Source organism: Cherax quadricarinatus, chromosome 68, assembly GCF_038502225.1.
Source record: "Cherax quadricarinatus isolate ZL_2023a chromosome 68, ASM3850222v1, whole genome shotgun sequence".
NCBI lineage: Eukaryota > Metazoa > Arthropoda > Malacostraca > Decapoda > Parastacidae > Cherax > Cherax quadricarinatus.
In genome coordinates this window covers 4,626,457-4,652,665 of record NC_091359.1, presented here as the reverse complement: position 1 = coordinate 4,652,665, position 26,209 = coordinate 4,626,457, and the positions used below count along the sequence as shown (strand labels likewise).

The 26,209-nt window shown below is 39.3% G+C and overlaps 1 protein-coding gene across 1 annotated transcript in view; it reads right to left on the bottom strand.

Annotated features, from left to right (window-relative positions):
- Positions 1–468: 468 nt before the first annotated feature.
- Positions 469–26,209, bottom strand: part of LOC128697815 (collagen alpha-1(III) chain) — a 25,957-nt gene continuing 216 nt past the window's right edge. The window contains exons 2-5 of the mRNA XM_053789738.2: positions 3,154–6,024; positions 2,389–2,542; positions 1,763–1,944; positions 469–846 (exon numbers count right to left, since the gene is read on the bottom strand). Coding sequence (XP_053645713.2) covers positions 682–846; positions 1,763–1,944; positions 2,389–2,542; positions 3,154–6,000 — 3,348 coding nt within the window. The 5' untranslated portion in view covers positions 6,001–6,024 and the 3' untranslated portion in view covers positions 469–681. The remainder of the gene's footprint in view (positions 847–1,762; positions 1,945–2,388; positions 2,543–3,153; positions 6,025–26,209) is intronic.

The following is a 26,209-nucleotide window of genomic DNA, read 5'->3' as shown; positions in this document are numbered from 1 at the left end:
TCTGAGTATGTTATGCATGCAAGATCTGTGTATGTATGCAAGATCTTACATACATACATACTCAGATGGTACATACACAGACCTTAAATACATACACAGATCTTACATACATACATAGATCTTACATACATACATACACAGATCTTACATGCATACATACATAGAGCTTACATACATACATACACAGGTCTTACATACATACACAGATCTTACATACATACACATATCTTTCAAACATACACAAATCTTACAAACATACACAGATCTTACATACATATTCTCATGCAAATAAATGAATAGTACACTGTAATTAGAGTAAATTTATTTTTTTAGCCAATAACAAGTGAATAAATGGCTCAGTCATACCCAAAAAAATTGTCAACAATATTTCTGAAAAAAAATGCGAAATAATTTGGAATTATTTTCAGTAACCATAAATTTCAAAAAATTCTTAAGAGACTGGCAGAATTTTTCACTTCTCTCACTGTTGACACGGTGTAGATAACCGGGAATTTTTTTTACTGCTCTCACTGTTGACACGGTGTAGATACCATGGATTTTTTTTCACTGTCATCACTGTTGACACGGTGTAGATATCCAGGATATTTTTTTTTCACTGCTGACATGGTGTATATTTTTCACTGCTGATACGGTCCATCACTGCTACTATGGCAGCGGGAATTAAGTGGAGATTTTCACTGTTGTCGCTGTGGAGACATTAGGGTTGGCCTCCACTGAAGGGCCCCTGTTTCCCTTGATTCCCTTGTGGCCCCTGGGCCCTGGGGGGCCTTGCACGTCCTCTCCAGGGGCCCCCGTCTCTCCTCTGTCTCCCTGGCAGTCACACGACTGTGAGACGGGGAGAGACAAGTGAAAGATAATTAGGGATGATAGTAAGAAATAATGACAGTGGCAGTGACAGATAACAGTGATTGTAAATGACAGTGACTGTAAATCACCTATTTACAGTTTTGAACTAATTGTTTTAATGGTTAATTAAGAGTCATCAAGGATCACTAAGGCTGCATGTTACTTGTTAACCACCAATCAAAAATACTTTAATACCCAAAATAGTGATTAATGCTAACTACCAGATAGATAATTAGATAAACAAAACTAAAACATGCCATTGGTTAAAATAGAGGGATGTGCAGGCGACTCAAAAGCCCAGAGGGACAGTTAAGAAAAGAAATAAAAAAGGGAATAAGAAAAAAAAAATAGAGGATTCGAAGACTAACCCAAAAGGATTCTTTCAGGTATACAGAAGTAATATTAGGGACAAGATAGGCTCACTCAAAGGTCGTTTAGGTCAACTCACCGACAGTAATAAAGAAATGTGTAGAATTTTCAACACTTAACTCCTTTCACTTTTTACGCAGGGTAATACTAGTGTAATTCCAGAAATAATAAACAATGTTGAACCAAACAATAATAAGTTGTTGTTATTATTATTATTATTATGGCCCGGTGGTCTGGTGGCTAAAGCTCCCGCTTCACACACGGAGGGCCCGGGTTCGATTCCCGGCGGGTGGAAATTCCGACACGTTTCCTTACACCTATTGTCCTGTTCACCTAGCAGCAAATAGGTACCTGGGTGTTAGTCGACTGGTGTGGGTCGCATCCTGGGGGACAAGATTAAGGACCCCAATGGAAATAAGTTAGACAGTCCTCGATGACGCACTGACTTTCTTGGGTTATCCTGGGTGGCTAACCCTCCGGGGTTAAAAATCCGAACAAAATCTTATCTTATCTTATCTTATCTTACCCCTCGGTGTCCAGGAGAACCAGTTAAGCCCTTGATGCCCGGAGGTCCAACAGGCCCACTAGCGGGGGAGGTTTGGGAAACTTTCCCACACTCTCCTTCTTCCCCTTTACTCCCCAGGGGTCCCTTTACTCCTGGCGGCCCTTTCTGGCCCTTGGGTCCTGGTGGACCACTGAAGTCTATTTCTGAAGTGGAGACAAGAAATGGTGGTCATTATTGTAGTTGTTGTTCTTTCTGCAATTAATTATTATTATTATTATTATTATTATTATTATTATTATTATTATTATTTCTCCTACTATTAGTACTACTACTACTAATAATAACACTATTGTTACTACTACTACTGTTACTGCTACATAAATACATGCAAACACTACACACACACACACACACACACACACACACACACACACACACACACACACACACACACACACACACACACACACACACACACACACACACACACACACACACACACACACACACACACACACACACACACACACACACACACACACACACACACACACACACACACTCACACACACACACACACACACCTACAATCACATAAACACACGGACAAACACTTAAAACACCTACAAACAACACAAATAACTCACCTCTGAACTTAATATTAAGATTCTTGATGTCAACACCATACCGCTTCACTCTTTCTTGCACGCTGCTTAAGGATTCCAGTTTAACTCTCAGTGCTTCCAGACGTCGTTCCAGATCTGCTGGCTGGAATCTGCAGGGAGGACGTGGAGGGCGGGCCTGGAATGATGCCACGCCCAGTGATATATTAAATTGTATGTATGTATGAATTAATACACACACACACACACACAAACACACACACAAACACACACACACACACACACACACACAATTGGAAGTTGAAGACACAAATGAGTCAGAGAGATAGTAGGAAGTATTTCTTCAGTCATAGAGTTGTAAGGCAGTGGAATAGCCTAGAAAATGACGTAGTGGAGGCAGGAACCATACACAGTTTTAAGACGAGGTTTGATAAAGCTCATGGATCGGGGAGAGAGAGGGCCTAGTAGCAACCGGTGAAGAGGCGGGGCCAGGAGCTAGGACTCGACCCCTGCAACCACAAATAGGTGAGTACAAATAGGTGAGTATACACACATACACACATTCACACACATACATACACACACAAGCACACACACGCACACACACACGCACACACACACACACACATATATATATATATATATATATATATATATATATATATATATATATATATATATATATATATATATATATATATATATATTGACTGATTGAAAAATTCGTATTCCTGCTCACTTGTGTCTCAACATTTCTCACCTGTGGACCTGTGGGTCAATATTTCTCACCTTGCAGCATCCAGTGCTGTTCCGAGCAGCCTCGATCACTCTTAACAGCTCTTCCCTGGATGGACAACAGTCTAGACAAGGGGGCCGTGGAATGGGCCAGTTCTCATGGCACGTTCCAGGAGGCCCTGGAACTCCTGGGGGTCCCTGAGCTCCTATCCCAGGGCGTCCAGGAGGGCCCGGTGTCCCAGGGTCCCTCCTTCCCCTGGCTCCTTCGTCTCCCACGGGGCCCCTTGGACATGTTGGACATGTTGAGTGACTGCAACCGGGTGGACAGGGTTGGCCTGGATAACAAGGTGGACATGGGGTTGGTGGACATCCTGGAGGACATGTGTAGCCAGGATAACAGGGTGGACACGGGGTTGGTGGACATCCAGAAGGACATGAGTGGCCAGGATAACAGGGTGGACATGGGGTTGGTGAACATCCAGAAGGACATGCGTGGCCAGGATAACAGGATGGACATGGGGTTATTGGACATCCAGGAGGACATGCGTCTCCAGGGTAGCAAGGCGGACATGGGGTTTGGCAACCAGGGGGACATGGGCTTCCCGGGTAGCAGGGAGGACACGGGGTGGGTGAACACGTCGGTGGACATTGCTCTCCAGGATAGCAGGTTGGACACGGGGTGACTGGACATGTAGAAGGGCACTTTTCCCCAGGGTAGCAGGTTGGACACGGGGTTCGTGGACATGGGTCCGGGCAGGGTTCACCTGGGTAGCATTTTGGACATGGCGTCACGGGACACGAGCCTGGACATGTCTGCCTGGTGTAACAGATTGGACACGGGGTCTGGGGACATCCCACTGGACATCGAAACCCCGGATAGCATTCTGGACATGGCGTTTCTGGACATCCAGGAGGACAGCGACTCCCTGGGAAACAGTGTGGACATGGCGTTCTTGGACATCCTGTAGGACATGCTGTTCCTGGGTAACACAGTGGACATGGTTTGACTGGACATCCAGTTGGACATGGTTGTCCTGGGTAACAGTCTGGACATGGGGTAGCTGGACATCCACTTGGGCATTTCTCCCCGGGGTAGCAGTGTGGACATGGGGTTTTAGGGCATCCCTGTGGACACCGATCTCTGGGATAGCAGGTTGGACATGGCGTCGTTGGACATCCGGATGGACATATCTCCCCTGGGTAGCAAGAGGGACATGGTGTCCTTGGACATGCAGCAGGACAGATCTCCCCCGGGTAACAATTCGGACATGGGGTTTCCGGACACTGAGATGGGCACTTATCCCCAGGATAGCATTTAGGACACGGGGTTTGCGGACATCCTGCTGGACAGCGATCGCCCGGATAGCAGGCAGGACATGGAGTCGGTTGACACGCTGGTGGACATGGCTCACCCGGGTAGCAATTTGGACATGGGGTTGGACGGCAACCAGGGGGACATATTTCCCCCGGGTAGCAAGGTGGACATTGCCCAGATGGACATGGGGGTGGACAGAATTCCCCTGGGTAACATCGTGGACACGGAGTCTGTGGACACCCTCTTGGACATGATTGCCTTGGATAACATTTAGGACACGGCGTCGATGGACATCCTTCCGGACATCGGTCTCCCGGATAACAAGGTGGACATGGAGTAAATGGACATCCGAATGGACATCTTGTCCCAGGATAACATGGAGGACATGTCTCTCGTGGACATTCGGGTGGACACTGGGAACCAGGTGGACACGCAGGACAAGGCGTCGTTGGACATCCCTCAGGACATGGAGCACCTGGGTAGCAGACAGGACACGTTCTCGGACATCCGATTGGACATGGCTCATTTACACGGCAAATAGGACACGGGGTGATAGGACATCCTGGAGGACATGGCGAGCCTGGATAACAGGTAGGACACGGGGTGAGAGGGCATCCTCGAGGACATGGCGAGCCTGGATAACAGAGAGGACACGGTATTGTAGGACATCCTTGCGGACACGGAGACCCTGGATAGCATGTGGGACATGGTGTAGATGGACACCCAATGGGACATGCGGTTCCAGGATAACAAGGTGGGCAAGGTCTTGTTGGACATCCTGGTGGACATCTGGTGCCAGGATAACACAATGGACATGGTGCCGGCAGACATCCCTCTGGGCATACCATTCCAGGATAACAAGGGGGACATGGGGTAGCTGGACATCCATCAGGGCACGCCTGTCCAGGATAACACGGGGGACACGGGGTAGCTGGACATCCTACAGGACACTGTTTCCCAGGATAACACGGGGGACATGGGGCAGCTGGACATCCTTCAGGACACGTCATTCCAGGATAACACGGGGGACACGGGGTAGCTGGACATCCAATAGGACACGGCTTTCCAGGATAACATGGGGGACACGGGGTACGTGGACATCCTGGAGGACATATACCTCCTGGGTAGCAAGGAGGGCAAGGAGTCTGTGGGCATCCAGGAGGGCAGGGGCCTCCAGGAAAGCAGTATGGACAAGGTCTGGGCTGAGGGCAATAGGGGCAAGGGAGCTGCGGCTGAAGGTTGTTAGCAGATGGACATCCAGGAGGGCAATTGACTCCAGGAGTGCATACAGGGCAAGTGGCTTGCCTCTTTGCAAAAGTCTTCTCGTTGAGGACGGAGAGAATCGCATCCAGAGATTCCCTGTGGGCGGATCTCTTCCAGCTTCCAGGAGAGAGAGAAGAATTAACCCTCCGGAGAACAGCTGGATACACAGCATCCAGGTAGGGAGAGAAGAGGTCATCCGCCAGGCCTTCCAGAACCGCTAGTTCCGGATCACTGAATGAATCCAGGAAGGATGGCGCCGCTGGAAGAATGAAAACGAAGAGGATGGCTGGACTCCAGAACCACAACCACACCAGCTGCCACATTGCTGGAACGTCAAGTTGGCTGATCTGGAACGTATGAGACGACTTCATTGACTGGAATATGGGAAGGTAAGGCACAATATAAATAATATATGTGTTTATATGTTTTTCCTGTTGGAAGACTGGAATTCTTATCAACCTGCCTGGAAAAGATATAATCACTTTCCATAATAATTTGAATTAGAAGACTGATCAATTTTCGTAGAAACTTATACGTTTGCTGGATATGAAGACTGTACACAGCTGGTGGGTCACAAAGACTGTACACAGCTGGTGGGTCACTAAGACTGTACACATCTGGTGGGTCACTAAGACTGGCCACTAAGACTGTACACAGCTGGTACACAGCTGGTGGGCCACTAAGACTGTAAACAGCTGGTGGGTCACTAAGACTGTACGCAGCTGGTGGGTCACTAAGACTGTACACAGCTGGTGGTACACAGTCACTAAGACTGTGGGTCACTAAGACACACAGCTGGTGGGTCACTAAGACTGTACACAGCTGGTGGGTCACTGTACACAGCTGGTGGGTCACTAAGACTGTACACAGCTGGTGGGTCACTAAGACTGTACACAGTTGGAGGGTCACTAAGACTGTACACAGGGTGGGTCACTAAGACTGTACACAGCTGGTGGGTCACTAAGACTGTACTAAGACTGTACACAGCTGGTGGGTCACTAAGACTGTACAAAGACAGCTGGTGGGTCACTAAGACTGTACACAGCTGGTGGGTCACTAAGACTGTACACAGCTGGTGGGTCACTAAGACTGTACACAGCTGGTGGGTCACTAAGACTGTACACAGCTGGTGGGTCACTAAGACTGTACACAGTTGGTGGGTCACTAAGACTGTACACAGTTGGTGGGTCACTAAGACTGTACACAGCTGGTGGGTCACTAAGACTGTACACAGCTGGTGGGTCACTAAGACTGTACACAGCTGGTGGGTCACTAAGACTGTACACAGCTGGTGGGTCACTAAGACTGTACACAGCTGGTGGGTCACTAAGACTGTACACAGCTGGTGGGTCACTAAGACTGTACACAGCTGGTGGGTCACTAAGACTGTACACAGCTGGTGGGTCACTAAGACTGTACACAGCTGGTGGGTCACTAAGACTGTACACAGCTGGTGGGTCACTAAGACTGTACACAGCTGGTGGGTCACTAAGACTGTACACAGCTGGTGGGTCACTAAGACTGTACACAGCTGGTGGGTCACTAAGACTGTACACAGCTGGTGGGTCACTAAGACTGTACACAGCTGGTGGGTCACTAAGACTGTACACAGTTGGTGGGTCACTAAGACTGTACACAGCTGGTGGGTCACTAAGACTGTACACAGCTTGTGGGTCACTAAGACTGTACACAGCTTTTGGATCACTAAGACTGTACACAGCTGGTGGGTCACTAAAACTGTACAGAGCTGGTGGGTCACTAAGACTGTACACAGCTGGTGGGTCACTAAGACTGTACACAGCTGGTGGGTCACTAAGACTGTACACAGCTGGTGGGTCACTAAGACTGTACACAGCTGGTGGGTCACTAAGACACTAAGACTGGCTGGTGGGTCACTAAGACTGTACACAGCTGGTGGGTCACTAAGACTGTACACAGCTGGTGGGTCACTAAGACTGTACACAGTTGGTGGGTCACTAAGACTGTACACAGCTGGTGGGTCACTAAGACTGTACACAGTTGGTGGGTCACTAAGACTGTACACAGCTGGTGGGTCACTAAGACTGTACACAGTTGGTGGGTCACTAAGACTGTACACAGCTGGTGGGTCACTAAGACTGTACACAGCTGGTGGGTCACTAAGACTGTACACAGCTGGTGGGTCACTAAGACTGTACACAGCTGGTGGGTCACTAAGACTGTACACAGCTGGTGGGTCACTAAGACTGTACACAGTTGGTGGGTCACTAAGACTGTGGGTGGGTCACTAAGACTGTACACAGCTGGTGGGTCACTAAGACTGTACACAGCTGGTGGGTCACTAAGACTGTACACAGTTGGTGGGTCACTAAGACTGTACACAGCTGGTGGGTCACTAAGACTGTACACAGCTGGTGGGTCACTAAGACTGTACACAGCTGGTGGGTCACTAAGACTGTACACAGCTTGGTGGGTCACTAAGACTGTACACAGCTGGTGGGTCACTAAGACTGTACACAGCTTGGTGGGTCACTAAGACTGTACACAGTTGGTGGGTCACTAAGACTGTACACAGCTGGTGGGTCACTAAGACTGTACACAGCTGGTGGGTCACTAAGACTGTACACAGCTGGTGGGTCACTAAGACTGTACACAGTTGGTGGGTCACTAAGACTGTACACAGCTGGTGGGTCACTAAGACTGTACACAGCTGGTGGGTCACTAAGACTGTACACAGCTGGTGGGTCACTAAGACTGTACACAGTTGGTGGGTCACTAAGACTGTACACAGCTGGTGGGTCACTAAGACTGTACACAGTTGGTGGGTCACTAAGACTGTACACAGCTGGTGGGTCACTAAGACTGTACACAGTTGGTGGGTCACTAAGACTGTACACAGCTGGTGGGTCACTAAGACTGTACACAGCTGGTGGGTCACTAAGACTGTACACAGCTGGTGGGTCACTAAGACTGTACACAGTTGGTGGGTCACTAAGACTGTACACAGCTGGTGGGTCACTAAGACTGTACACAGCTGGTGGGTCACTAAGACTGTACACAGTTGGTGGGTCACTAAGACTGTACACAGCTTGGTGGGTCACTAAGACTGTACACAGTTGGTGGGTCACTAAGACTGTACACAGCTGGTGGGTCACTAAGACTGTACACAGTTGGTGGGTCACTAAGACTGTACACAGTTGGTGGGTCACTAAGACTGTACACAGTTGGTGGGTCACTAAGACTGTACACAGCTGGTGGGTCACTAAGACTGTACACAGCTGGTGGGTCACTAAGACTGTACACAGTTGGTGGGTCACTAAGACTGTACACAGCTGGTGGGTCACTAAGACTGTACACAGCTGGTGGGTCACTAAGACTGTACACAGCTGGTGGGTCACTAAGACTGTACACAGCTGGTGGGTCACTAAGACTGTACACAGCTGGTGGGTCACTAAGACTGTACACAGCTGGTGGGTCACTAAGACTGTACACAGCTGGTGGGTCACTAAGACTGTACACAGCTGGTGGGTCACTAAGACTGGTCACTAAGACTGTACACAGCTGGTGGGACACTAAAACTGTACAGAGCTGGTGGGTCACTAAGACTGTACACAGTGGTGGGTCACTAAGACTGTACACAGCTGGTGGGTCACTAAGGTGGGTCACTAAGACTGTACACAGCTGGTGGGTCACTAAGACTGGTGGGTCACAAGACACACAGCTTGGTGGGTCACTAAGACTGTACACAGCTGGTGGGTCACTAAGACTGTACACAGTTGGTGGGTCACTAAGACTGTACACAGCTGGTGGGTCACTAAGACTGTACACAGCTGGTGGGTCACTAAGACTGTACACAGTTGGTGGGTCACTAAGACTGTACACAGATGGTGGGTCACTAAGACTGTACACAGTTGGTGGGTCACTAAGACTGTACACAGGTGGTGGGTCACTAAGACTGTACACAGATGGTGGGTCACTAAGACTGTACACAGCTGGTGGGTCACTAAGACTGTACACAGTTGGTGGGTCACTAAGACTGTACACAGCTGGTGGGTCACTAAGACTGTACACAGTTGGTGGGTCACTAAGACTGTACACAGCTGGTGGGTCACTAAGACTGTACACAGTTGGTGGGTCACTAAGACTGTACACAGCTGGTGGGTCACTAAGACTGTACACAGTTGGTGGGTCACTAAGACTGTACACAGCTGGTGGGTCACTAAGACTGTACACAGCTGGTGGGTCACTAAGACTGTACACAGTTGGTGGGTCACTAAGACTGTACACAGTTGGTGGGTCACTAAGACTGTACACAGTTGGTGGGTCACTAAGACTGTACACAGTTGGTGGGTCACTAAGACTGTACACAGTTGGTGGGTCACTAAGACTGTACACAGTTGGTGGGTCACTAAGACTGTACACAGCTGGTGGGTCACTAAGACTGTACACAGTTGGTGGGTCACTAAGACTGTACACAGCTTGGTGGGTCACTAAGACTGTACACAGCTGGTGGGTCACTAAGACTGTACACAGTTGGTGGGTCACTAAGACTGTACACAGCTGGTGGGTCACTAAGACTGTACACAGTTGGTGGGTCACTAAGACTGTACACAGCTGGTGGGTCACTAAGACTGTACACAGTTGGTGGGTCACTAAGACTGTACACAGCTGGTGGGTCACTAAGACTGTACACAGTTGGTGGGTCACTAAGACTGTACACAGTTGGTGGGTCACTAAGACTGTACACAGTTGACTGTGGGTCACTAAGACTGTACACAGCTTGGTCACTAAGACTGGTCACTAAGACTGTACAGAGCTGGTGGGTCACTAAGACTGTACACAGCTGGTGGGTCACTAAGACTGTACACAGCTGGTGGGTCACTAAGACTGTACACAGCTGGTGGGTCACTAAGACTGTACACAGACTAAGACTGTATACAGTTGGTGGGTCACTGAGACTGTACACAGTTGGTGGGTCACTAAGACTGTACACAGCTGGTGGGTCACTAAGACTGTACACAGTTGGTGGGTCACTAAGACTGTACACAGCTGGTGGGTCACTAAGACTGTACACAGTTGGTGGGTCACTAAGACTGTACACAGCTGGTGGGTCACTAAGACTGTACACAGCTTGTGGGTCATGGTGGGTCACTAAGACTGTACACAGTTGGTGGGTCACTAAGACTGTACACAGTTGGTGGGTCACTAAGACTGTACACAGCTGGTGGGTCACTAAGACTGTACACAGATGGTGGGTCACTAAGACTGTACACAGTACAGACACACAGTTGGTGGGTCACTAAGACTGTACACAGTTGGTGGGTCACTAAGACTGTACACAGCTGGTGGGTCACTAAGACTGTACACAGCTGGTGGGTCACTAAGACTGTACACAGCTGGTGGGTCACTAAGACTGTACACAGTTGGTGGGTCACTAAGACTGTACACAGCTGGTGGGTCACTAAGACTGTACACAGTTGGTGGGTCACTAAGACTGTACACAGTTGGTGGGTCACTAAGACTGTACACAGCTGGTGGGTCACTAAGACTGTACACAGCTGGTGGGTCACTAAGACTGTACACAGCTGGTGGGTCACTAAGACTGTACACAGCTGGTGGGTCACTAAGACTGTACACAGCTGGTGGGTCACTAAGACTGTACACAGCTGGTGGGTCACTAAGACTGTACACAGCTGGTGGGTCACTAAGACTGTACACAGTTGGTGGGTCACTAAGACTGTACACAGCTGGTGGTGGGTCACTAAGACTGTACACAGATGGTGGGTCACTAAGACTGTACACAGCTGGTGGGTCACTAAGACTGTACACAGCTGGTGGGTCACTAAGACTGTACACAGTTGGTGGGTCACTAAGACTGTACACAGCTGGTGGGTCACTAAGACTGTACACAGTTGGTGGGTCACTAAGACTGTACACAGCTGGTGGGTCACTAAGGTGGGGGTCACTAAGACTGTACAGTAACTAAGACTGTACACAGCTGGTGGGTCACTAAGACTGTACACAGTTGGTGGGTCACTAAGACTGTACACAGCTGGTGGGTCACTAAGACTGTACACAGTTGGTGGGTCACTAAGACTGTACACAGCTGGTGGGTCACTAAGACTGTACACAGCTTGTGGGTCACTGGTGGGTCACTAAGACTGTACACAGCTGGTGGGTCACTAAGACTGTACACAGTTGGTGGGTCACTAAGACTGTACACAGATGGTGGGTCACTAAGACTGTACACAGTTGGTGGGTCACTAAGACTGTACACAGCTGGTGGGTCACTAAGACTGTACACAGTTGGTGGGTCACTAAGACTGTACACAGTTGGTGGGTCACTAAGACTGTACACAGTTGGTGGGTCACTAAGACTGTACACAGCTGGTGGGTCACTAAGACTGTACACAGCTGGTGGGTCACTAAGACTGTACACAGCTGGTGGGTCACTAAGACTGTACACAGTTGGTGGGTCACTAAGACTGTACACAGTTGGTGGGTCACTAAGACTGTACACAGTTGGTGGGTCACTAAGACTGTACACAGCTGGTGGGTCACTAAGACTGTACACAGTTGGTGGGTCACTAAGACTGTACACAGTCACTAAGACTGTACACAGCTGGTGGGTCACTAAGACTGTACACAGTTGGTGGGTCACTAAGACTGTACACAGTTGGTGGGTCACTAAGACTGTACACAGCTGGTGGGTCACTAAGACTGTACACAGTTGGTGGGTCACTAAGACTGTACACAGCTGGTGGGTCACTAAGACTGTACACAGTTGGTGGGTCACTAAGACTGTACACAGCTGGTGGGTCACTAAGACTGTACACAGCTGGTGGGTCACTAAGACTGTACACAGCTGGTGGGTCACTAAGACTGTACACAGTTGGTGGGTCACTAAGACTGTACACAGTTGGTGGGTCACTAAGACTGTACACAGCTGGTGGGTCACTAAGACTGTGGTGGGTCACAAGACTGTACACAGTGGTGGGTCACTAAGACTGTACACAGTTGGTGGGTCACTAAGACTGTACACAGTTGGTGGGTCACTAAGACTGTACACAGTTGGTGGGTCACTAAGACTGTACACAGTTGGTGGGTCACTAAGACTGTACACAGTTGGTGGGTCACTAAGACTGTACACAGCTGGTGGGTCACTAAGACTAACAACACCAAAATACGTTTATATATATATATATATATATATATATATATATATATATATATATATATATATGTATACGCAGTTTGTTACTTGATATATTCCAAGGAAATACACATCTTGGTGTGTGTTGTATATGGTGTTGTATATGGTGTTGTATATAGTGTTGTATATAGTGTTGTATATAGTGTTGTATATAGTGTTGTATATGGTGTTGTATATAGTGTTGTATATAGTGTTGTATATAGTGTTGTATATAGTGTTGTATATAGTGTTGTATATGGTGTTGTATATAGTGTTGTATATGGTGTTGTATATAGTGTTGTATATAGTGTTGTATATAGTGTTGTATATAGTGTTGTATATAGTGTTGTATATAGTGTTGTATATGGTGTTGTATATAGTGTTGTATATAGTGTTGTATATAGTGTTGTATATGGTGTTGTATATAGAGTTGTATATAGTGTTGTATATAGTGTTGTACATAGTGTTGTATATAGTGTTGTGTATATAGTGTTTGTATATAGTGTTGTATATAGTGTTGTATATAGTGTTGTATATAGTGTTGTATATAGTGTTGTATATAGTGTTGTATATAGTGTTGTATATAGTGTTGTATATAGTATATATAGTGTTGTATATAGTGTTGTATATAGTGTTGTTGTGTTGTATATAGTGTTGTATATAGTGTTGTATATAGTGTTGTATATAGTGTTGTATATAGTGTTGTATATAGTGTGTTGTGTTGTATATAGTGTGTATATAGTGTGTTGTATATAGTGTTGTATATAGTGTTGTATAAAGTGTTGTATATAGTGTTGTATATAGTGTTGTATATATATGGTGTTGTATATAGTATATAGTGTTGTTGATATAGTGTTGTGTATAGTGTTGTATATAGTGTTTTATATTGTGTTGTATATAGTGTTGTATATAGTGTTGTATATTGTGTTGTATATATTGTTGTATATAGTGTTGTATATAGTGTTGTATATAGTGTTGTATATAGTGTTGTATATAGTGTTGTATATAGTGTTGTATATAGTGTTGTATATAGTGTTGTATATAGTGTTGTATATAGTGTTGTATATAGTGTTGTATATAGTGTTGTATATAGTGTTGTATATAGTGTTGTATATAGTGTTGTATATAGTGTTGTATATAGTGTTGTATATAGTGTTGTATATAGTGTTGTATATAGTGTTGTATATAGTGTTGTATATAGTGTTGTACATAGTGTTGTATATGGTGTTGTATATAGTGTTGTATATAGTGTTGTATATAGTGTTGTACATAGTGTTGTATATAGTGTTGTATATAGTGTTGTATATAGTGTTGTATATAGTGTTGTATATAGTGTTGTATATAGTGTTGTATATAGTGTTGTATATAGTGTTGTATATAGTGTTGTATATGGTGTTGTATGTAGTGTTGTATATAGTGTTGTCTATAGTGTTGTTGTGTTGTATATAGTGTTGTATATAGTGTTGTATATAGTGTTGTATATAGTGTTGTATATAGTGTGTTGTATATAGTGTTGTATATAGTGTTGTATAGTTATAGTGTTGTATATAGTGTTGTATATAGTGTTGTAGTGTTGTATATATATAGTGTTGTATATAGTGTTGTATATAGTGTTGTATATGTTGTATATAGTGTTGTATATAGTGTTGTATATAGTGTTGTATATAGTGTTGTATATAGTGTTGTAGTGTTGTATATAGTGTTGTATATAGTGTTGTATATAGTGTTGTATATAGTGTTGTATATAGTGTTGTATATAGTGTTGTATATAGTGTTGTATATAGTGTTGTATATAGTGTTGTATATAGTGTTGTATATAGTGTTGTATATAGTGTTGTATATAGTGTTGTATATGGTGTTGTATATAGTGTTGTATATAGTGTTGTATATAGTGTTGTATATAGTGTTGTATATAGTGTTGTATATAGTGTTGTATATAGTGTTGTATATAGTGTTGTATATAGTGTTGTATATAGTGTTGTATATAGTGTTGTATATAGTGTTGTATATAGTGTTGTATATAGTGTTGTATATAGTGTTGTATATAGTGTTGTATATAGTGTTGTATATAGTGTTGTATATAGTGTTGTATATAGTGTTGTATATAGTGTTGTATATAGTGTTGTATATGGTGTTGTATATAGTGTTGTATATAGTGTTGTATATAGTGTTGTATATAGTGTTGTATATGGTGCTGTATATAGTGTTGTATATGGTGTTGTATGTAGTGTTGTATATAGTGTTGTATATAGTGTTGTATATAGTGTTGTGTTGTAATGGTATTGTAACCTAATATGAGTGTTCATACCAGAAGTTAACATTAATAATAATACTGATATCGTCATGAAATTTGTGTCAGAAATATAAATACTCTGTTGTATTACTACAGTATCAATACACTGTTGTATTACTACAGTATCAATACACTGTTGTATTACTACAGTATCAATACACTGTTGTATTACTACAGTATCAATACACTGTTGTATTACAACAGTATCAATACACTGTTGTATTACAACAGTATCAATACACTGTTGTATTACTACAGTATCAATACACTGTTGTATTACTACAGTATCAATACACTGTTGTATTACTACAGTATCAATACACTGTTGTATTACAACAGTATCAATACACTGTTGTATTACTACAGTATCAATACACTGTTGTATTACTACAGTATCAATACACTGTTGTATTACTACAGTATCAATACACTGTTGTATTACTACAGTATCAATACACTGTTGTATTACTACAGTATCAATACACTGTTGTATTACTACAGTATCAATACACTGTTGTATTACTACAGTATCAATACACTGTTGTATTACTACAGTATGAATACACTGTTGTATTACTACAGTATCAATACACTGTTGTATTACTACAGTATCAATACACTGTTGTATTACTACAGTATGAATTACACTGTACAGTATGAATACACTGTTGTATTACTACAGTATCAATACACTGTTGTATTACTACAGTATCAATACTACTGTTGTATTACTACAGTATGAATACACTGTTGTATTACTACAGTATCAATACACTGTTTACTACAGTATTACACTGTTGTATTACACTATCAATACACTGTTGTATTACTACAGTATCAATACACTGTTGTATTACTACAGTATCAATACACTGTTGTATTACTACAGTATGAATACACTGTTGTATTACTACAGTATCAATACACTGTTGTATTACTACAGTATGAATACACTGTTGTATTACTACAGTATGAATACACTGTTGTATTACTACAGTATCAATACACTGTTGTATTACTACAGTATCAATACACTGTTGTATTACTACAGTATCAATACACTGTTGTATTACTACAGTATCAATACACTGTTGTATTACTACAGTATCAATACACTGTTGTATTACTACAGTATCAATACACTGTTGTATTACTACAGTATCAATACACTGTTGTATTACTACAGTATCAATACACTGTTGTATTACTACAGTATCAATACACTGTTGTATTACTACAGTATCAATACACTGTTGTATTACTACAGTATCAATACACTGTTGTATTACTACAGTATCAATACACTGTTGTATTACTACAGTATCACTGTTGTATACACTGTTGTATTACTACAGTATCACTGTTGTATACACTGTTGTATTACTACAGTATCAATACACTGTTGTATTACTACAGTATCAATACACTGTTGTACTGTATCAATACACTGTTGTATTACTACAGTATCAATACACTGTTGTATTACTACAGTATCAATACACTGTTGTGTTACTACAGTATCAATACACTGTTGTATTACTACAGTATCAATACACTGTTGTATTACTACAGTATCAATGTTGTATTACTACAGCATCAATACACTGTTGTATTACTACAGTATCAATACACTGTTGTATTACTACAGTATCAATACACTGTTGTATTACTACAGTATCAATACACTGTTGTATTACTACAGTATCAATACACTGTTGTATTACTACAGTATCAATACACTGTTGTATTACTACAGTATCAATACACTGTTGTATTACTACAGTATCAATACACTGTTGTATTACTACAGTATCAATACACTGTTGTATTACTACAGTATCAATACACTGCTACATTACTACAGTATCAATACACTGTTGTATTACTACAGTATCAATACACTGCTACATTACTACAGTATCAATACACTGTTGTATTACTACAGTATCAATACACTGCTACATTACTACAGTATCAATACACTGTTGTATTACTACAGTATCAATACACTGCTACATTACTACAGTATCAATACACTGTTGTATTACTACAGTATCAATACACTGCTACATTACTACAGTATCAATACACTGTTGTATTACTACAGTATCAATACACTGTTGTATTACTACAGTATCAATACACTGTTGTATTACTACAGTATCAATACACTGCTACATTACTACAGTATCAATACACTGTTGTATTACTACAGTATCAATACACTGTTGTATTACTACAGTATCAATACACTGTTGTATTACTACAGTATCAATACACTGCTACATTACTACAGTATCAATACACTGTTGTATTACTACAGTATCAATACACTGCTACATTACTACAGTATCAATACACTGTTGTATTACTACAGTATCAATACACTGCTACATTACTACAGTATCAATACACTGTTGTATTACTACAGTATCAATACACTGTTGTATTACTACAGTATCAATACACTGCTACATTACTACAGTATCAATACACTGTTGTATTACTACAGTATCAATACACTGTTGTATTACTACAGTATCAATACACTGCTACATTACTACAGTATCAATACACTGCTACATTACTACAGTATCAATACACTGTTGTATTACTACAGTATCAATACACTGTTGTATTACTACAGTATCAATACACTGCTACAGTATCAATACACTGCTACATTACTACAGTATCAATACACTGTTGTATTACTACAGTATCAATACACTGCTACATTACTACAGTATCAATACACTGCTACATTACTACAGTATCAATACACTGCTACATTACTACAGTATCAATACACTGTTGTATTACTACAGTATCAATACACTGTTGTATTACTACAGTATCAATACACTGTTGTATTACTACAGTATCAATACACTGCTACATTACTACAGTATCAATACACTGTTGTATTACTACAGTATCAATACACTGTTGTATTACTACAGTATCAATACACTGCTACATTACTACAGTATCAATACACTGTTGTATTACTACAGTATCAATACACTGTTGTATTACTACAGTATCAATACACTGTTATATTACTACAGTATCAATATTCTGTTGTATTACTACAGTATCAATACACTGTTGTATTACTACAGTATCAATACACTGTTGTATTACTACAGTATCAATACACTGCTACATTACTACAGTATCAATACACTGTTGTATTACTACAGTATCAATACACTGTTGTATTACTACAGTATCAATACACTGTTGTATTACTACAGTATCAATACACTGTTGTATTACTACAGTATCAATACACTGTTGTATTACTACAGTATCAATACACTGTTGTATTACTACAGTATCAATACACTGTACATTACTACAGTATCAATACACTGTTGTATTACTACAGTATCAATACACTGTTGTATTACTACAGTATCAATACACTGCTGTATTACTACAGTATCAATACACTGCTACATTACTACAGTATCAATACACTGTTGTATTACTACAGTATCAATACACTGTTGTATTACTACATTACTACAGTATCAATACACTGTTGTATTACTACAGTATCAATACACTGTTGTATTACTACAGTATCAATACACTGCTACATTACTACAGTATCAATATACTGTATCAATACATTTACTACAGTATCAATACACTGCTACATCACTACAGTATCAATATACTGTTGTATTACTACAGTATCAATACACTGTTGTATTACTACAGTATCAATACACTACTACATTACTACAGTATCAATACACTGCTGCATTACTACAGTATCAATACACTGTTGTATTACTACATTACTACTACAGTATCAATACACTGTTGTATTACTACAGTATCAATACACTGCTACATCACTACAGTATCAATATACTGTTGTATTACTACAGTATCAATACACTGTTGTACATTACTACAGTATCAATACACTGTTTACTACAGTATCAATACACTGTATTACTACAGTATCAATACACTGCTACATTACTACAGTATCAATACACTGTACATTACTACAGTATCAATACACTGTTGTATTACTACAGTATCAATACACTGTACATGTATACACTACTACAGTATCAATACACTGTATCAATACACTGTTGTATTACTACAGTATCAATACACTGTTGTATTACTACAGTATCAATACACTGTTGTATTACTACAGTATCAATACACTGTTGTATTACTACAGTATCAATACACTGTTGTATTACTACAGTATCAATATACTGATAAATTACTACAGTATCAATACACTGTTGTATTACTACAGTATCAATACACTGTTGTATTACTACAGTATCAATACACTGTTGTATTACTACAGTATCAATACACTGTTGTATTACTACAGTATCAATACACTGTTGTATTACTACAGTATCAATACACTGTTGTATTACTACAGTATCAATACACTGTTGTATTACTACAGTATCAATACACTGTTGTATTACTACAGTATCAATACACTGTTGTATTACTACAGTATCAATACACTGTATCAATACACTGTTGTATTACTACAGTTACTACAGTATCAATACACTGTTGTATTACTACAGTATCAATACACTGTTGTATTACTACAGTATCAATACACTGTTGTATTACTACAGTATCAATACACTGTTGTATTACTACAGTATCAATACACTGTTGTATTACTACAGTATCATTACACTGTTGTATTTCTACAGTATCAATACACTGTTGTATTACTACAGTATCAATACACTGTTATGTATTACTACAGTATCAATACACTGTTGTATTACTACAGTATCAATACACCGTTGTATTACTACAGTATCAATACACTGCTACATTACTACAGTATCAATACACTGTTGTATTACTACAGTATCAATACACTGTTGTATTACTACAGTATCAATACACTGCTACATTACTACAGTATCAATACACTGTTGTATTACTACAGTATCAATACACTGTTGTATTACTACAGTATCAATACACTGCTACATTACTACAGTATCAATACACTGCTACATTACTACAGTATCAATACACTGCTACATTACTACAGTATCAATACACTGTTGTATTACTACAGTATCAATACACTGCTACATTACTACAGTATCAATACACTGTTGTATTACTACAGTATCAATACACTGCTACATTACTACAGTATCAATACACTGCTACATTACTACAGTATCAATACACTGTTGTATTACTACAGTATCAATACACTGCTACATTACTACAGTATCAATACACTGTTGTATTACTACAGTATCAATACACTGTTGTATTACTACAGTATCAATACACTGCTACATTACTACAGTATCAATACACTGTTGTATTACTACAGTATCAATACACTGTTGTATTACTACAGTATCATTACACTGTTGTATTTCTACAGTATCAATACACTGTTGTATTACTACAGTATCAATACACTGTTATATTACTACAGTATCAATATTCTGTTGTATTACTACAGTATCAATACACTGTTGTATTACTACAGTATCAATACACTGTTGTATTACTACAGTATCAATACACTGTTGTATTACTACAGTATCAATACACTGTTGTATTACTACAGTATCAATACACTGCTACATTACTACAGTATCAATACACTGTTGTATTACTACAGTATCAATACACTGTTGTATTACTACAGTATCAATACACTGTTGTATTACTACAGTATCAATACACTGTTGTATTACTACAGTATCAATACACTGCTACATTACTACAGTATAAATACACTGCTACATTACTACAGTATCACAGTATCACACTGCTACATGTATTACTACAGTATCAATACACTGCTGCATTACATTACTACTACTGTATCAATATCAATACACTGCTACTACTGTATCAATACACTGTTGTATTACTACAGTATCAATACACTGCTACATTACTACAGTGTCAATGCACTGTTGTATTACTACAGTATCAGTACACGGCTACATTACTACAGTATCAATACACTGTTGTATTACTACAGTATCAATACACTGCTACATTACTACGGCATCAATACACTGTTGTATTACTACAGTATCAATACACTGTTGTATTACTACAGTATCAATACACTGTTGTATTACTACAGTATCAATACACTGTTGTATTACTACAGTATCAATACACTGTTGTATTACTACAGTATCAATACACTGCTACATTACTACGGCATCAATACACTGTTGTATTACTACAGTATCAATACACTGTTGTATTACTACAGTATCAATACACTGCTACATTACTACGGCATCAATACACTGTTGTATTACTACAGTATCAATACACTGTTGTATTACTACAGTATCAATACACTGTTGTATTACTACAGTATCAATACACTGTTGTATTACTACAGTATCAATATACGGCTACATTACTACAGTATCAATACACTGCTGCATTACTACATTATCAATACACTGTTGTATTACTACAGTATCAATACACTGCTACATTACTACAGTGTCAATACACTGTTGTATTACTACTGTATCAATACACTGTTGTATTACTACAGTATCAGTACACTGCTACATTACTACAGTGTCAATGCACTGTTGTATTACTACAGTATCAGTACACGGCTACATTACTACAGTATCAATACACTGTTGTATTACTACAGTATCAATACACTGCTACATTACTACGGCATCAATACACTGTTGTATTACATTACTACAGTATTAACAGTATCAATACACTGTTGTATTACTACAGTATCAATACACTGTTGTATTACTACAGTATCAATACACTGTTGTATTACTACAGTATCAATACACTGCTACATTACTACGGCATCAATACACTGTTGTATTACTACAGTATCAATACACTGTTGTATTACTACAGTATCAATACACTGCTACATTACTACGGCATCAATACACTGTTGTATTACTACAGTATCAATACACTGTTGTATTACTACAGTATCAATACACTGTTGTATTACTACAGTATCAATACACTGTTGTATTACTACAGTATCAATATACGGCTACATTACTACAGTATCAATACACTGCTGAATTACTACATTATCAATACACTGTTGTATTACTACAGTATCAATACACTGCTACATTACTACAGTGTCAATACACTGTTGTATTACTACTGTATCAATACACTTTTGTATTACTACAGTATCAATACACCTCTACATTACTACAGTATCAGTACACTGTTGTATTACTACAGTATCAATACACTGTTGTATTACTACTGTATCAATACACTGTTGTATTACTACAGTATCAATACACTGCTACATTACTACAGTGTCAATACACTGTTGTATTACTACAGTATCAGTACACGGCTACATTACTACAGTATCAATACACTGCTGCATTACTACAGTATCAATACACTGTTGTATTACTACTGTATCAATACACTGTTGTATTACTACAGTATCAATACACTGTTGTATTACTACAGTATCAATACACTGTTGTATTACTACAGTATCAATACTCTGTTGTATTACTACAGTATCAATACACTGTTTATTGCTGCAGAATCAATACACTGTTGTATTACTACAGTATCAATACACTGTTGTATTACTACAGTATCAATACACTGTTGTATTACTACAGTATCAATACACTGTTGTATTACTAAAGTATCAATACACTGTTGTATTACTACAGTATCAATACACTGTTGTATTACTAAAGTATCAATACGCTGTTGTATTACTACAGTATCAATACACTGTTGTATTACTAAAGTATCAATACACTGTTGTATTACTACAGTATCAATACACTGTTGTATTACTACAGTATCAATACACTGTTGTATTACTACAGTATCAATACACTGTTTATTGCTACAGTATCAATACACTGTTGTATTACTACAGTATCAATACACTGTTGTATTACTACAGTATCAATACACTGTTGTATTACTAAAGTATCAATACACTGTTGTATTACTACAGTATCAATATACTGCTACATTACTACAGTATCAATACACTGTTGTATTACTACAGTATCAATACACTGCTACATTACTAAAGTATCAATACACTGTTGTATTACTACAGTATCAATACACTGCTACATTACTATAGTATCAATACACTGTTGTATTACTACAGTATCAATACCCTGTTGCATTACTACAGTATCAATACACTGTTGTATTACTACAGTATCAATACACTGTTGTATTACTACAGTATCAATACACTGTTGTATTACTACAGTATCAATACACTGTTGTATTACTACAGTATCAATACACTGCTACATTACTACAGTATCAATACACTGTTGTATTACTACAGTATCAATACACTGTTGTATTACTACAGTATCAATACACTGTTGTATTACTACAGTATCAATACACTGCTACATTACTATAGTATCAATACACTGTTGTATTACTAAAGTATCAATACACTGTTGTATTACTACAGTATCAGTACACTGTTGTATTACTACAGTATCAATACACTGTTATATTACTACAGTATCAATACACTGCTACATTACTACAGTATCAATACACTGTTGTATTACTAAAGTATCAATACACTGTTGTATTACTACAGTATCAATACACTGCTACATTACTACAATATCAATACACTGTTGTATTACTACAGTATCAATACACTGTTGTATTACTACAGTATCAATACACTGTTGTATTACTACAGTATCAATACACTGCTACATTACTACAGTATCAATACACTGTTGTATTACTACAGTATCAATACACTGTTGTATTACTACAGTATCAATTCACGGCTACATTACTACAGTATCAATACACTGTTGTAATACTAAAGTATCAATACACTGTTGTATTACTACAGTATCAATACACTGTTGTATTACTACAGTATCAATACACTGCTACATTACTACAGTATCAATACACTGTTGTATTACTACAGTATCAATACACTGCTACATTACTACAGTATCAATACACTGTTGTATTACTACAGTATCAATACACTGCTACATTACTACAGTATCAATACACTGTTGTATTACTACAGTATCAATACACTGTTGTATTACTAAAGTATCAATACACTGTTGTATTACTACAGTATCAATACACTGTTGTATTACTACAGTATCAATACACTGTTGTATTACTACAGTATCAATACACTGTTGTATTACTAAAGTATCAATACACTGTTGTATTACTACAGTATCAATACACTGTTGTATTACTACAGTATCAATACACTGCTACATTACTACAGTATCAATACACTGTTGTATTACTACAGTATCAATACACTGCTACATTACTACAGTATCAATACACTGTTGTATTACTACAGTATCAATACACTGCTTCATTACTACAGTATCAATACACTGTTGTATTTCTTCAGTATCAATACACGGCTACATTACTACAGTATCAATACACTGTTGTATTACTAAAGTATCAATACACTGTTGTATTACTACAGTATCAATACACTGCTACATTACTACAGCATCAATACACTGTTGTATTACTACAGTATCAGTACACTGCTACGTTACTACAGTATCAATACACTGTTGTATTACTACAGTATCAATACACTGCTACATTACTACAGTATCAATACACTGTTGTATTACTACAGTATCAATACACTGCTTCATTACTACAGTATCAATACACTGTTGTATTACTACAGTATCAATACACTGTTGTATTACTACAGTATCAATACACTGTTGTATTACTACAGTATCAATACACTGCTACATTACTACAGTATCAATACACTGTTGTATTACTACAGTATCAATACACTGTTGTATTACTACAGTATCAATACACTGTTGTATTACTACAGTATCAATACACTGTTGTATTAATACAGTATCAATACACTGCTACATTACTACAGTATCAATACACTGTTTATTACTTCAGTATCAATACACTGTTGTATTACTACAGTATCAATACACTGCTAAATTACTACAGTATCAATACACTGTTGTATTACTACAGTATCAATACACTGCTACATTACTACAGTGTCAATACACTGCTACATTACTACAGTATCAATACACTGTTGTATTACTACAGTATCAATGCACTGTTGTATTACTACAGTATCAATACACTGTTGTATTACTACAGTATCAATGCACTGTTGTATTACTACAGTATCAATGCACTGTTGTATTACTACAGTATCAATACACTGTTGTATTACTACAGTATCAATGCACTGTTGTATTACTACAGTAATCAATACACTGTTGTATTACTTCAGTATCAATGCACTGTTGTATTACTACAGTATCAATACACTGTTGTATTACTACAGTATCAATGCACTGTTGTATTACTACAGTATCAATACACTGTTGTATTACTACAGTATCAATACACTGCTGCATTACTACAGTATCAATACACTGCTACATTACTACAGTATCAATACACTGCTACATTACTACAGTATCAATACACTGCTGTATCACTACAGTATCAATACACTGCTGCATTACTTCTGTATCAATACACTGCTACATTACTACAGTATCAATACACTGCTACATTACTACAGTATCAATACACTGCTGCATTACTACAGTATCAATACACTGCTACATTACTACAGTATCAATACACTGCTACATTACTACAGTATCAATACACTGCTACATTACTACAGTATCAATACACTGCTACATTACTACAGTATCAATACACTGCTACATTACTACAGTATCAATACACTGCTACATTACTACAGTATCAATACACTGTTGTATTACTACAGTATCAATACACTGCTACATTACTACAGTATCACTGTATCGCAATAACACTGCAAGTCTCTGCAACACTGATTCACAGATTTGTTTTCTTCATTTAATTATTCCTTGGTGTTTGAGCACTAACAAGTAAGTACGTATGTAATTAAGCACATAAGTTTATTCAGGTACAGGTACACATATAAACAGTTACATAAATTATCATACATAGCAGC